The sequence below is a fragment of the Pygocentrus nattereri genome, chromosome 3 (assembly GCF_015220715.1).
Source record: "Pygocentrus nattereri isolate fPygNat1 chromosome 3, fPygNat1.pri, whole genome shotgun sequence".
In the NCBI taxonomy this organism is placed as follows: domain Eukaryota; kingdom Metazoa; phylum Chordata; class Actinopteri; order Characiformes; family Serrasalmidae; genus Pygocentrus; species Pygocentrus nattereri.
Genome location: NC_051213.1, coordinates 27113325 through 27129835, shown reverse-complemented (window position 1 = coordinate 27129835; position 16511 = coordinate 27113325). Strand labels below are relative to the sequence as shown.

Below are 16511 nucleotides of genomic sequence, written 5' to 3'. Positions count from 1 at the left end.
GCATGTGTGCGCTACTCTTGCTCTCTACACAAGCGAGCATGGGGACTGTACAATAATGTTCAAATAATGTTCAAGCACATGGCAACATACACTGTGGTGCAGGAAGAACTGCACTACTCTACACCTGTGTTATTCACAGAGTGGACATTTTATAGCAAAACATACGCTGGGGAGACAGAATCAACAAGTCAATCTCCCACTGCTGAAAGCCCTGTGAGAAGAACATTCCAGAAACACTACCAAGGAGACAGTTAGGAGTGTGTGGAGTCTCATTTAATAGGGTTGATTTATGTAACAGACAAAGAAAAATCAGGTTGCTTTGTGCAATGAGACAGACTGAAAAATCGAAATAAAAAACAAAGCAAACAAAAAAAAACAAAACCCAGCTCGACTAAAACCCCATTTTACAACCAATAATATCTAAAACAATGTGCTTCTTCAACAGAAAAACACTGTTTATCTTATAAACCTTTCTCTCAAAATGTATTAAACCCCTTTCACTGTAAAAGCATGAATTTTGGATAAATAGCACATTCCATGGTCTCCTCAGTCATTCAGATGAATTCCAATGCTCAGAAACTAGTGTGCCTCGCTTTGACTTTAACTCCACAGTTGGTAGCTCCTTCTGATTTAAATTATTTGTCAGAGAAGTTTCTCAAAAACAAAGAATACTACAAAAGCCAGCAGAGCAAGACCCCCTGAAAGTAGCTTGAGTCCTTCACCATCCAGTCTCCATGACTGACCAATCACCGCTGTGGACGCCAAGGGGGAATGGAAGCCATTCTGACATGACTCTTTCAAATTCTGTGAAAAGAAGAAACATAAAAAGCAAATTCATTTAAGTCAAAGCATTCCCTTGAGTTTTTGAACATAGATATTACAAGGCCTTCTGCCCTTTTATGTTTTTAACTGACCCTTGTAGCTAGCTCTCAATGGCACACACAACATAAAGGATTGGTTAGAATTACAGTCAAAGCACAGGACTAACATGCAGTTGAATATTCAGCTAAGGTCTGAAGTTTGCATTTATGGTGCATTACAACATTTACAAAAGCTATTCAACACTGCAGACGATTTTAATCACATGATCTAATAGTAAAGGGAAATGTCAATAATGACACTATTATCAAGAGAATCTAAACATTCAGGTTTATTCAGGCTCTGTCTGGACCTTGCTTCCTCTCTTGGAAAGCAAATAATAAGAGTTTGGATTTCAGTGAGCAAAACTGCAATATAACTTCATCCAAATCATCCTGACCAACTATAAACAACGCATACAAATCACTTCCATCATCTTCAATTCATCCAACAGATCTGTCCGACTGTCCAGAGCAAGAGAGTGCAGTAGAGATTAGGTATGATCCATCATCATCTTACTGACAGAAATGATCCAGGGCATTTACAGTGTGAAACAGCCAGAGATTGAGTGCTAGCTTCTGTGGACAGAACTCGCTGGGTAAAATGGCTGCAATTGGGACTCCAGTCTCCTGTAATGTGTTAGCCCATTAAAGTCTCATTTATAAAGGACAGTGTAATGGAGAGATGTCTCCCAGCAGGATGGCCATGACAGCCGACCCAATAATATGTTCATTTATGGAGTGCGTTGTGGGGGGTGGGGGTATTCTTGCTATTAAAGATGGAGGATCAATCTGAATGACCATTTTATGAGTTCAATATTTCAGGTCCACTATAGTAGTAATTGTAATTTGCAGCAGGTGGTGGTGGAGATATGCATCATGAGATAGCTCTTCTGATATCAGCAGTTTATCTGCATTTGCATTAGCAGTCTGCATCTTGAAGAAATTGGGGAGTCAGCAGTGCCACCCTACCGCGTCCAGGGAAAATGTAGAAAAAGCTAGGTGTTCTTAAGCCATCACCTTGAAAGGCTTGCAGTTGTTAAATCCAATTACAAGCGGATAGCATGGATCAGTTTAACCAACCTTTACACATCTAAATGGTGCTCTTACACAGCCCGAAGATAGATTATCTAAGAGGCAAGCAGGGTACACTAGAGCCAGCCAGGCCTCCATTATCTAACTCCATCTCTGATGGACTCCCAAGATCTGTCTTGTTCTGCTCTCGAGAGCATCTCTTTCGTCTCATTTCTTTCCCTGACTCCACTGCTCCTCTCTCACCCGTAGCTGTTTTTTCTTCACTGATGTCCTTCATGGCCCCCTTTCTCGGTAGTTCCACAAGGGGCTAGTGGAATTGATATGGCAGAGAAGATTTTTAGCTCTCTGAGTGAGCTGGGTAAGGTTGCCCCTTCTCAGCCTGCAGAGCAGGAGGAGGCTTATGGAGGAACACTTGTCTTGATTAGTTATATCAAAGGGGAGCACTCTGCTACTGGTTCTGCAGGTCTCAAAAGCAAGAGGGATAAAGGGCACTGCTGTCACAGCTATGCCAGCAGGATCTGATTTGGAAGGGGAAGTGACAGAAGATAACTTTTCTAAAGTGGAGATCATGGCAATTAAGCAAAAAATAAAAAATAAAAATCATTCTTAACACAAAATAGAAGACTAAATCATTATTAGCCTAAACAACAAACACAAATACGAGAAGGGAAGTTGGTAAATCAAACAGCTGAAGGCTCAGACAATCTCTTCTCTCTACATATTTAGTAAAGATCCCTCTACATTTTCACTGCAGGAAACAGTTCTGATAGGAAATAGTGACAAACATGTGACTTTAGTTCCCACAGTATGTCATCACATTCAAATAATGTATTTCCATCCATTTTTGCACTTCTCTTTTATTGACCTTCAAGTGTAGAAACGTTTTGGTGATCTTTAGCATTTTTTGTTTGTGCCTTTTCCTTAGAGTTTGTAATGCATTTTCATAATTCGCTAAAAAGAAATGGATGTAAAACCCACAACTGTCAAAGTTGAAGGCACCTTCATATTATACCATGGCTGTTACTGAGGCCTCTATCACAGACACCAACACTGAGTCCATCAGCCAATACCTGCCATTAAAGCCTTTACTTTTGTTGTGTCATAGACCTTCAAGTAGAGGTTCACAGTGGTTCAGTGCCCCTTCCTTTCCAACTGGCTCATCCCAAAGCTGCATGAATTGATTCTGTGCCACACAGTAGCACTGAAACTCACATCTTCCAGTGCAAGAAAGCTCTGTTAAGCTTTTCCAACCACAGCACTGACATGAAAAGGTTCAAAGGCAAATGACTACCCACACAACTCAGGTTCCATCAGAAATAGGTTCAGGGATATCAAGCTGTTCAGCACAGTCAGACACCGGAACCTACACAATTTTATCACACTTAATGTACTTACTCCTGTAACAAAAAAGCTGACTACTTTCCTGTGAGGCCCTTCCAATGGCAAAGAGAGCTCAGCGATGTGTCCTTATTTCTGCATAAAAGTTCAGACTTCCAGGCGTTCCAAGTGAGGGAGCACCAGAGCCCACATTCCGACTTCAATGATACTATAATAGACCGGTGGGGGGTTGGCAGAAAGAAATAATGTAATCTCAGCACTGCTCCACTCCTAAGAATGCATGAAGCCAATGTGAGGTTGGACATAACTAATGTAGAGTGCTTCAGAGGAGCTGCCTGCTCAATGAGGGAACACCAGGGAGTCGGGTGGACTGTATTAAAAACTTCTAAAGAAGCCAAGAGCTTTTCTCCACTATATGACTTCGCCTGCATGAAGATTCAGTAGTTATTTGCTACCTGTTTCCTCTTGCAAGCAAAAGCTATGAACACCTTATTCTTTACATTTACAGAGGCAAGCACTCACAACCTGCTGAAGCAACGTTCAAAATAATCAAGATCACAGTCTGCACACATGGATGCTGCCCTTCAAATCTTAACATCTACTCACCTTTGATAAAAAAAAAAATTCAGGGAAGAGGTAAGAGACAGAAGAAAATTAGGGTAATGTGTTTTGCTGGTATGGAAATTTTACCCAATTTATAATTACACCAATTATTAAGACAACAAAGGAGAACAGCTGCAGCCAATGGAAAAAGTCTTTTGTTTTTGAAAATCACCCTTTATTTTCTCCTAATTGTATATACTACCCAATACAGTGGCTTTTCTTGATCTATTTCATTTGAAAATCTGGAGATGCTGCAATGAAAGCTGAGAAAAGATTGCACGTTTTAGTTGTACTCTTCTAACAAATGTAAAAACTGACAACATTCACTGCTTTTTTGATTCATGTGTTGTATGCAGGCAACTTAATTCTACTATGAAACTACAATCTTCACGACATACCTAACTGGACTTGTCTTTGGGCTACTGCCCACAACCTTGACCATCTTGGATGATGAAGCACAACATGGAAGCCCTTCTACATAAATGTAGGCTCCAATCCCATCTCCCATTACATGCCGACCATAGAAGACTGAAGCTTGGCTCTATCTGGCTACTCAGACCGGCCAGTGCTTCACATATTGATGAGGTGAAAGTGAAGCTGGGATCCTTCATTGTCTATGCGAATTCCAGGCCACAGATAGGACTCCTCTTCCACAAGGAGTTTTACATGGTGTGCCCTTCAACTGAGCTGACGAAAAACCTGGGTTGAGACTTGTGTCTCCCTGTATCTGTGAGCTGAGGTCAAAAAGCCAGGGCAGTGGATGCCATTAGTCACACTGTTTCTGTAGGACTCTCTCTATAGCCTTCTGATGGATGTCAGCAGGAGTGACCACCAGCATGTAACTCTGTCCAGACACTTCATTGATCCATGTCTGCCTCACATGCAGACAGTGGCTCAACACCCTCTCTTTCTCTTTCCTGCGCACACACGCAAATCAAATGCTGTCAATACCCAGCAGTCTTCCAGCCACATACTCAAACTGCAGCATGAGAAGGCTGGCTGGAGGTGAAGCGAGATCAAGGACGTGACCACTGAGTTTACAAGGCACCATCCAGACCCCATCACTCTCCGACTCAGCCGAGGTGATAATCCAAACACAGACACAAACAAACACATACCCGCACAAGCATGCACTCTGAATTCAATCTGGCTTATCTTTGGAAAGACAGTAATTCATGTGTCTCATAATGGAAGTAATCATGGAAATAGAAAAATGTTACACCTCAACACTCTGAAACTTAAGCGGTGTTTAGATGGAGATAACTAATTTGTTTTCGACTCTATAATCTTTAGGACTGACTGTTTATATGGTTATTTGCATGCAATGAACCTGGATCTACAGTTCTGTGCAAAATTAGAGACTTAATTTATTTAATGTCCAGCCAAACAGGCATTAAGTTATTCAAGATGTATTTCTGAACAGATTAGATTAGAACAGTTCACAGTTTTGAGAGACAGGAGAAAATCAAGCTCCACTCTTACTTCAGATCTGAAAAAATCCACGTGTTTGTCCATCCTTCTACTGTGAAAAGACAACTAAACACTAGTCCAGACATCAACATCCCTGAATGGGTTTGGAATTACTTTAAGTGTGAGAAGCAAAATGCAGTGCAATAAGACTGAACTTTGAAGGTGTGGAAAAAAATCCTTCTAGATTTTTCTGAAAAATGAAGAAACAAATCTTAAATAAAGAATACAAGCTGTAGGGTGGACACTAAATACTAAAAATGTTATGTTACATTTAGTTATTGAGTGTTTTTTTTTATTAATAAAAATTAATATCTTAATGGCCATTTTGACTAGAAATTAAATAAATGAAGGACCACATGCATGTAGTATGTAGTCACCACAGTAGCAGCCACTGAAACTGACCCAGTTCAAAGAATACACTCTGGTGGGACTGGGTGCCATGACACGTCACCTGACTGGTGCTGCTGAGCCTGAGCTGAAATTCAAACCAACCACACAGTCTGTGGCAAAGACTTGGGAAAGCTCTCAATTTAGTGCAAAAAACAAAAGTTGTGCAAGAAATTACACAATGTTACAGAGCATCTAAATCATCACACATAAAAAATTGTGATGTAATAAATTTAAACCATCTTTCATTAAGCTTGATATCATCATGAATCACTTTATGAATCTGGTATGAAATTGAGTGCATCATTCATCCTTTCTCCATCTTTATATATCGTAAAGATTGTGCTGGATCATGTCAAACTCTTTACATAACAGCTATATTGTGTAAGGTATTTAGTATATACAATTGGTGGTGATTTTTACTGAGTTACTGAATATTTTTTAGCATTTCGTTTAGCATGCAGGAGCATGAAATCAAGTATGTTTATATTTGCCATTGTCTCTACGCCTCATGATATGAGCATTCAAAAACGCCTTCAAAAAAATTATGCATATATCATGAAGGATGAAGACACTGTTGGACATAAACATCTAAATGAAGGCTATCTAGAACTGATGAACAATAAAACAGTGGGTAAACAGTACAGCAAAATTATGTAACCAAAAATGTTTCAAAGAAATAACCTCATTTTTGTTTTTCTTGAGAAATGAAGAAATTACGCAACCTCAAAGCAACAAACTGCAAGAATTGCATCGGTCTTTCTGTGGAGCCCAATTGTTGTTCTATTGTTGTTCTGGGAAGGCTGTGAGATCGTATAGATGTAAAGGCGGGAGTAGGGGAATGTGTACTGCCTGAAGCTGGCTGTATTGGCCTGGTGACTGGAACTTGTAGCAAGCACCCCTGTGGAGTGAACTCCGAGTGCCTGCTTTTCTCAAAGGAAGTCTGGGCCACAGGGCTATATGCTGATGCAAAGGCCCAGAAACCCCAAAACAGTGGAAGAGCTTGTACAGTGAAGCTCATATTCACACACGTTGGCATGGGTTTGGCATAATTAAGTGCTTCATCATTTTTAATCCCCTATTGCAGGTGTTTGGCGAGACTACGAGTGAATTATTAAGGCATTAGCAGCGGGATGGAGGAAAGCAGGGCTGTGGTGGCGAGAGACCCTCTGTCAGACACTTTTTAATGGCACGTCTATTTTTCAGCACCGCATACAGCGGGCTTTTCATGACACACGCATGCTGCTGTGTTTTGGCACCACATGCTCAGATATACACAGACAAACAGAGGAGGGTGGCGTGGGGGTGAGCTGGGTCAACCAGAGAAAAAAACTGAAGAATGCAGAGGCCAGCAGAGAGAGGGAGAGACCATGTTTTTCCAACCTCTGTCTCTGAATAGAGATAATGATTAATGCTCAGACTGCAGCAAATGCATTCATGAGTCCAAGTCCACTCACCAATAGTCACCCTGGCCACAAATGCCCTAATGAGATACTTGGTCATGTGTAATATGAAAACGCTTTCTATAAGGAGGAGTGAGAACGCAGCTTTTAGTTGCAGAGCTGAAATGCGAGATGGAGAAATAAAGGGATAAACGAAACACTACTTCTCCTTCTCAAGGCTCTCTACTAACACTAATAAAGACACTTAAAGCACAGAGACCATAACACCCACTTAAGAATGGACATGGGCATAGCATTTAATACAGCCAAATGCAAAATTTTGTCAAAAATCTTATTTTCACTTCAAAAACCAAAACATGTAATTTCACCAGGGGTATTTAAACTTACATACAACTGTACATGTCCATTGATGCCAGAGTGACTGAAACACACCAAAATTGCAGAAATGTAGATGCATGTATTTTATTTTGATTTTGAATATTTTTGTTTTATTAATCCATTACATTTCATCATATTTACTTAATTATTATGATGAGTGTATGATGACCATACTGGTTCAAAGCATATAGTCCATATAGTTCTAAAAGAATGTTTCTTTCATTTATTAAGGATAAACTGAATGAAAGGATAAATATGAAGTTGTTTAAATGTGCCAACCCCATATCTTTAGATATATAGAAATCTTTAGGGAGTTCCAGTTAGTACTTGCTGACCCATCAATTAACATGCAATTAACACTTCTAATTAAGCATGAGCAGAAACAAATTAATTAATTAATAAACAAAAGCTGTACCCTATGGAAAAATAAATGACAGCGCCAGAGATGCCCTTGCATAAACAGCAGAGGCGGAGTGTGAAGTGTCAGAAATGCAGCATTTCAGTGCTGTTTCCCACACACACGCTGCTCCATCCATCCCGTCTATCATACCATGATTTGTTTAGACACTTCACAAACATGGCTCCCATTCCCCTGTTTACAGTGCAAACTTGCTTCAGCCACCCTCCAACACCCGCACTCAGAGACGAGTTACTAATTGACCCGAGGCAAGAAACTCAAGGTCATGCTGCTCTGAGTCGATACGGTGACTGGCTCAGGATCTAGAAAGCTACAAAGCTGCAAGAAGAGAACGAGAGGTGCTGTCAGCATCTGAATTAGTTTTAGCACGTAAATAGAGAATGCTAGAAAAAAGCTCCATGTGTAGAAATACTAGTGGTGGATCTTTTTGATGATGTTCATGTATACATATTTTACAGTCATCATTTGTAATGTGTTGGTCCAGATTCTGTGCCTGTAACTGAGCCAAAAGTGGTGCAAATGTATCTTTGATCTGTTCAGCATGTTTCAAATAGATTTTAATGATTTTAGAATGGCTAGAGCTAGTCTGTGGACAGCTAAGAGCAGCTCTGTAGTCAGAAACGGTCCACTGATAAAGTGCTAGTGGATAGCTAATGTAAAGTGTGCATCAACAGATGGGCTGCAGTCTCCAGTCATAAACCAACAACCTAAGTGTTATTTCAGGCTAGATTTGTCACAGGACTGGAGGGGTTTCATTGTTTTTTTTCCCTCTGATACCTGATCCAACATTTTCTATTGATATCAATCTGATGCCTGGTAGAATAGCATAAGCATATTTCAGACATACTCACCACCACCTTTATTAGAAAGTAGAGATCCATAGATCCAAACTCAGGTATTGGGCTGATATTAGCAGAAAATCAGATATTGTACAGAAAAAAAATGAACCTGATCTAATTCTGTAAGAAAATAATGGATCAGCACTGGCAGATACTCCAGGTTTCAGTATCGATATCACAAAAGAGAAAGCGGTCTTGTGCTCTCTCTATTAGAAACCCTTCACTTTTAGGTCCACCTTGCTGGTGTACAGTTAAAGACTGTAGGCCATCTGTTGAGGCAGAACTTGAGTCAAACATCCTCTAGACCTTTATTAATGGTCAGTTTCTGAAACAAATTTTTAGATGGTGGACTTCAACCTAACAGTGGCACAGTGGTTTGAAAATGCCTAACACCACTGTACCTGATTTACTCATACCAGCATCACACACTCTACCATACCACTAATATGTCCGTGTCACTGCTGTGCTCAGAATGGTTTACCACCCAAGTGGTGAGTGGAAGTTCAAGGTAAAGCTTTCTACTAAAGTGGAAAATGATTGCACAGCTGTGTTTACAAGCTTATAATCATATTCAAAACTTGACGTCAAAGTGATCACATTCGCAACATATTACAACCATTTGCTACCAGAGGGCAACCGTTGTGGCTTCTAATCTGCAATCCTTATTTAAGCCTTTCCAGTGACAGTACTGTGGCAGAACATGCATAGGTCACAGAGTTCAGACTCTGAGAAGTGACTCCACAGAGCCAGAGGACATCCACACACCTGGACACGCAGTCCCTCCCACCTCCGCTTCCCCTTAAACAAATCCCCACTCCAATAAATCACATGAAAAACCTTCTCTCTTCCCTATCTGCCAGCCTCTCCCTCTCTTTTATGTCTCAACATGTAAATGTGTGCACTACAGAGGCAGGTGACTCTTTTTAGACTGACGCAAGCTTATTCCATTTGAACATTTCCTAAGAAATATGAAAAAGCAAAATTACTGAGGCTACTGAAGCCAATACCATGCTGTCATTAGGAATGGATGGAAACAGGAACGGTTTACAAAACTTAATAAACCAGCAATGATTTAGCAAAGCTATTTATCACAATTTTCTGCCTTTGCAGTAAACAATATGTGTAAGACACATTTACAAGTGATTAGCAGCTTTTTTTTTTAAACCACTTACATGAAAGTGATCAATAGATGGCTTAAAAAGACAAAATTAGATTTTTTTAAAACACATCATTCATACAAATTCCACAAAATGAGGCTAAACTCATGGTGAGGTGCATTCTGCCTGTGAATGAGCTAGAAGGGAGGCTGGCTGTCCTCCATGAGTAATTTGGGAATTACATGGCTGGCTTAACTGTCACTTTTTGTCATTCCTATGGTAATCTGTGGCTGCTACATTATTTTTTATTTTTTCACACAGACACATCTGTGCTGAGGAGACAGCAGTGAGGACACCGAAATGTGATACACATTTTAATTTCACACTCCATCAGCTTTTATGGCTGGTTCTGGCATGGGGAAGAAAAAGGGAAGGAGAGAGAGCAGGAGAGAGTGTGCAAGAGAGAAAGAGAGTGAGTGACGTTATCTTGAGCATGCTGTTAGTTCTGCCGGAGATACTCCATGATACATCCATGGTCAACAGAACCTGGCAGCTCTGAATGCAGCATCGGTTAGAGAAAAGTGAACCAGTGTCTGAGCCAAGCAATAGAGGAGTGGTCACTTAATCTCTAGGGGTCAATGATAATTTGGTTTCCCCCATGTAGGTCAAAGACAAAAGGGAAAGGAGGAGACAGGATGTGGATGAGATTAGATATAATAATAGAGAGATGACCTAATGCAGCATAATGGACACCTGAACCAAGACCAGTCTGCACAAGAGTTGCTTCACTAGTTAAGCTCCTCCAACAACTCAGCAGTGACATAGCAAAACCGGAGGAGACAACTAGTACAGCATTCTCCTGGGAACACTCTATTTGACACACACACACACACACACACACACTTGTAAACTCAACACTTTACTGAAGGGTGGCTACATGACACCTGCCTATTGACACAAACCTACACAGCTTCTGAATGCTCAGAGTAGATTGTACTGACCTGAGGAATGCCCGAAACTTCTCCTTTGAGCAGTGGCTGGGAGATGGAGGGTGTGAAGACTCTGGCATCATCCACTGGACGTCCACGCATGAAATGCTTCCCAGCCTCATAGATGTCCACCTCAATCATCTTCCCTTTGAACTCAGGATTTTTGGGAACAAGGACCTGTGCAGAAAGAATAAAAATTGGAACAACCAAACAGAAGAAAAAAGAAGTAGGCAGAGGGGTCCAAGCACACAAACCCAACAAACAGCAAACAGTAGTGTACTGTAAGAAGATGTTAAAATCCCAACAATGCCATGAGTCCATGAGAGCATATTTAGTCTCATTTAAGTGAATGATACACATTAAATGTTGAAGGTTGAAAATAATGTAAAATAATTCTTGCACTACTGTTTTGCTAGTGAACTTTTCTCTGGAATATTAGGTTTTGAAACTCAGAACAGCAACAAAAGGAAAATAAATCAATCTAATTTTTCCTCAAAGGAATGAAAAACACTCACTAACCATTCGTAACTCATTTTAACGTCTTCAGCTCACTGCTTTTTGCCTTTAGCTGAAGTATGACATGTTCTTTAACACATCTTGTGAGTATGAGAGCTCCAGCGAACTTAAACACCATCGATCTCCACATGCCCAGAGTTATATGAGAGGGCCCAGATCAATAGCGTTCAATAACAACAGGGCTGGTATCTTGAACCTCACATTACGAGCCCCTACATCTCTCTTTACCACTGTGTTCTTACAGACACTATGTCTATGCTCACAACCATAAACCTAACACTTCTCTCTCCTAACCAGTAAACATAAGCAGTAAACATATACATATGCTTACAAAAGCAATAGTCACTCCAGAAAAGCCATACTAAGTATCTTTTTAAGGGATGTATATATGTTTACAGGGTTAAAAAGAACAGTTACTTGGTTAACTACTAAATGATCAACATGCAAACTTCTTGTTTTAATGGACACTTTATTTGGTAACAGACTCTTCCACCACCAGTGGCCTTATGACAACATGAAGAGGATTAGTGATCTGCTATAAGGCCAAAGGAGGACAGATTGCAATAGACTCACAGGGAAAACTGGGTTAAATAGCCTGTGTGGGTTGGATCTATAGAGCTTTACATTCTAAATTGCTCGTTACCAATATGGCTAAGCCCAGGATAACTTCAATCGAAGGGGAGCCCACCTTCTTGACAGTAAAGGCAAAGCAGATGACAGACACGGCAGATCTCTGTTAAAGGTCACCCAACTTCATGAAGAAAAAACATGAACTGTATTGTGTGTTGCTGTTTCCTTTGTAAACATCTTGTTAATTGAAGAAACTGCTGCACTCCTTTTGAACCTGATCCTTGCCTTTTGTAAGCTCACACATTTCCCATGTGACAGTTTCAGAACTGGAGCATATTTAGCTGGGTGACAGGTGTGGCTATGAGCAACAAGTGATTGAAAGTCAGTGCAGTCTTTGTGCTGAATTGTGAAGATGTGAACTGCCCATGTTTATTTCTTTTCTGGGCATGGAGCAACACATACTCCCCTCTTAGAACATAAAAGTAAGCCAAAAGAATATTCTTTAGTGATGCCCGAGAAGAAAAAGAATCTTTAAATAGAGGGTCCTTTAAACAATCATTTTCATAAACGAGACGTGAGAGTTTGGTGTGCGTTGCATGAATAATTCTAAACGATCACACAGCCTTGGCAGATGACCAATACACTCAGGCTTAAGCAGTGGTGGCAACAACATCAGGCTAGATCAGAGATCCCTTAATAGATCATGTTGAGATGACCTGCCATTGAAAAAAAATCATCTTCATCTCCCTGCATGGTCAGTCATATCCCAAGGACTCTCGAGACCAGAACTACTCTGAATGGCAGGATCAAGGATCAAGGTTGAGGAGAAGGGGAAAAAAGGCATGGGAGGATGGAGCAAAAAAGCAAATGCGACAGCTTGAATCCTAGAATAGAGCGCCTGTGCTCTCTTCAATCGATGGCTCTAGAGATGGGCTTTTGTTAGCTCCCATAATAGAACGATCAATGGTGGGTGGGTGGCTGGACGCATGACCTCAACAACCCTTGCAGAGCCAAAGCCCACTGCACTCAGTCATGACACTTCACTGAGCAGTGTTCCCTTCATCCCACCTCCCATAAGGAGAGATAGATCATGAGAGAGATTCTTGAACAAATGTCACCTGTTTACAACAAAAATAGGCTACATTATACAGCAGAACCTGTCAAAATAGCTTGGGAAGCCAGCTGAACTAGGTTTAATTTTACATTAGAATTTTAGCTTTAATTTTAGACACACTTCAACTAGACACACTGGTGTGTTCAGTTAAGGACAGCACACTTCATGCTACTTTTAACAAGGGCTGCAACAAATAATCAATAAAACTGAATTAATTCAATAATTAAAATTGGAAAAACAATTGACGGATGACGGATTTTACCCATGCACACTCAAGTGTATCAGATTACTACTGCGCACAGAGCTTATATATATAAATATATATATATATATATATATATAAAAAAATGTAATTTATTATTATTATTATTATTATCAGCAATGTGCAGTAGCAGTGCATCTAAAGAGAACAAAATATTGCCTGCATGACATGCAAAAACAGCAATTTATGGTTAGCCTTTTTTTCATGTCAGTAAAAGGGTACTTTCCTTTCAAAGCCATGCCTATATCTAGGCAGTAAACAGAGGCAGGGTGATTGAGACTCTGTTCCTAAGTGTCTGAGCTCTCATTTGAGGTGATAATGTTGGTTTTAATCACCCATTGCAAATGCTTTGTCTACTGCTCCTGAATGCAGGGAACATTCACCTGTACTACAAATGCATTACTTGCACTTTGTTCATCGAAAACTTGAAAGCCCACACAGTAAAAAGAACACACACATTTGTTTCATTCAGTCTGTGCCAGTATGTTCCCACTGCTCTGTCCACACAGTAATCTTCAAAATTAACACCAGTACACATGCAGCACAAAGGCACTGATATGCAGATTAGATTTTGATCCAAAAGGACTGAAAACTACTAAAGATGAAAACTACTAAAGTCTATAAAGCCTAAATATTGTAAACTAATGGATTGCACACCAAACTACTGAGAGCAGATGCAGAGAGAAAAGTCTATCCTCCAGAAAAAAGTTGAGAGGGATCGAGAGAGGCAGAAAGTTTATAGCCTGGAGGTCAAACAGCAAAAATGCATTCCTGGTCCCCTCCTTTTAAACAGCTTGACTTCAAACATGGTTTGATGATTGCTAACACAGGTAAATTGATTTATTTGAAGATGTTTAAAAGTGGATTTTTACAAGGTTGCTTTGAAGTAATATGCAGTCAGGTAGAGTTTTTTAAAAGCAAAAATTTAATTTATTTATTTCCTTTTTCGAGACTCACGAAGCCAAGCCCTGCAAAGTACAGCATTTCCATATGTTTGATTAAAAACTGAAAGCAACATACATAGAACATCTGCATTTCTGTCATTATGGGTGTTTCATATTCTTCTGTATGAGTGTATGTACAGTATGTACATGCTGCTGTTCTCCACCTAACTCTAACCTCAACAGCAAAAACACCAGCTTCATCCTCTTTTACCATTTCTAGAAAACAACTGCAGCTGTTCTGGGGAAAAAGCATTTCCTTAGCAGACGGTAGTGAAATCCCCCAGTACAGTAAAATGTTCCTGGCTACATTTGGTCCCCAGAAAGAGATAAATACCACATACCATAACAACTTCATTTTATCAACCTTGATACTGGCTTGAGAAATGGCGGTATGACTTCTAGTTCAAGACAAAACTGCACTGTTCCATTTGCCCAAGCAAAACTTTCTGAACAAAACAAACAACCATGGCCTTACCTGTTCATAGAATTTGTTGTGAGCAACGTAGTACTGCGCATCAAAAGATTCCTCAGTGACCAACACATGCTGCCTTTCACCAACCTGTGACAAAAGAGGAGTGAGAGAAAAATGGACTATGAAAAACAAACTACACCAATGACACATACCTAGGAATATCAATATCTTTTTCCACTGACAGTCTATGTTTGTGTGTTAGCAAGTGTTGATCATGGTCTTTGTAAAGGTGTCCAACTTATTAAAATCACTGGCCACTTTATGAGCTCCACATACCTTATATAGGTCCACTATATAGGTGTAAAATTATAGACTGTATAGTCTGCCAAGCACAATGTCAGCTGCCCTCTACCCTGTTCATTATTGGTCAGTTTCTGATCAAACAATCATTGTTGACCAGGTATAATTTGGATGGCGGACCATTTTTGGCACAGTGGTGACAGAGACATGGTTGTGGAATGGTGGTATGTGTGGCATCACTCTACAGAAATGGTTCAAAACAGGGTTGAAAACACACTTTAGACTTTGAGCTAACTTGGACTTCATACAAAAACTGTTTTGCTTTGAATGACCATACACCTTAAAGTTGTTTATTTTATTAAAACAAATGACTGAACATTCAATTTTGTCACTACCAAAAAACAGAAAATGTGTGTTTGGGCAGTGACCATTTATCTTCCACAATGATTTTCAGACACTGAGATACATTAACTTCAAAACAGTGGGATCTAACTGCTCACCATGTGGCTATGAGAGGCAAGATTGCTCTAAAATGCACAGGTGTTGCTAAAACAAGGCTGCACCTACAGACTAAAACTCTGTGTTGTAGTGACATGAAAATGTGGGACAGTATTTTTAGAATTTAAAAATTAAACTCATGATAAATCCAAATATTACAACTTCAAATCAAAATGAATCAAAAAGATGTTTAAAAAAGCTGTAAATGTGAAAAAAGTATTATTGGGTAAAAAAGAATACTTTTGCAAGATGAAAATTGAAATTTAGGGTTTGGGACCGCAACCTTCCAACAGAAAGCATCCTATAAATAATGATGTTGCATATATTAAGCTTATTACTATCCAAATTAATACTTTGAGTTTAAACAGATCATAACAAATCATTGTAAGCATTATATCTGAATTCATAATTTTCTTTTTTCTCCCTCAAAGTGGGACTAAGACTCGTACTGTACACCAGCAAGCTGGAGCTACAAGGTGGGGACTTCAGTGAATGACAACATTACATACAGATCTTCTGACTGCAGGTTGTGAGCGAGACTGTGACTTAATCAATGCATTTGCAGTCAATAACAGCTTGAACCACTGGTGGGCACTGAACAACACTGACATGTTTCATTACAAAGAGTCTGTTTTTTTGGATTTAATGCAAGACAGGACATGAAATATTGAATAAACATCACTGCAGTCATAGTTCTTGATAGTATTTCTTACATACAGCATAGCTGTTCTTTTTTCTAATCTAAATATATTAAGGCAAATCAAGTATCTTGGAAATGTCTTGAAATGTTGTGATGTTCGGCCATTTTGGCCACCCCTAGCCTGAATGAGAGCAATATGTCTGGCCTGCTTTTAATGTCTGCTGCTCATGAAAGCACAAAAATGCTTTATATTAGCTTGTAAAAACATGGCATTTAGGTACAAGGTTCATGCCTAAAATGGGTCCTTTTTTATGTATTTTTATAAATGGTCTCAGGCAGGAATGGAGGAGAGAGAGAGGGAGACAGAGGGGGAGCGAGAGAAAGCACAAGAGCAAATAAGTTTCACATCATTAGCATGTGTTAATTTGAGAAAAAAGGGAT

At 39.7% G+C, this 16511-nt stretch overlaps 1 protein-coding gene across 1 annotated transcript in view; it reads right to left on the bottom strand.

Annotated features, from left to right (window-relative positions):
• Window positions 1-251: 251 nt before the first annotated feature.
• cdkal1 (CDK5 regulatory subunit associated protein 1-like 1) overlaps window positions 252-16511 on the bottom strand; it is a 365636-nt gene continuing 349376 nt past the window's right edge. Inside the window, exons 13-15 of the mRNA XM_037537371.1 lie at window positions 14696-14779; window positions 10827-10991; window positions 252-804 (exon numbers count right to left, since the gene is read on the bottom strand). Of these exons, the coding sequence (XP_037393268.1) occupies window positions 643-804; window positions 10827-10991; window positions 14696-14779 (411 nt within the window). The 3' untranslated portion in view covers window positions 252-642. The remainder of the gene's footprint in view (window positions 805-10826; window positions 10992-14695; window positions 14780-16511) is intronic.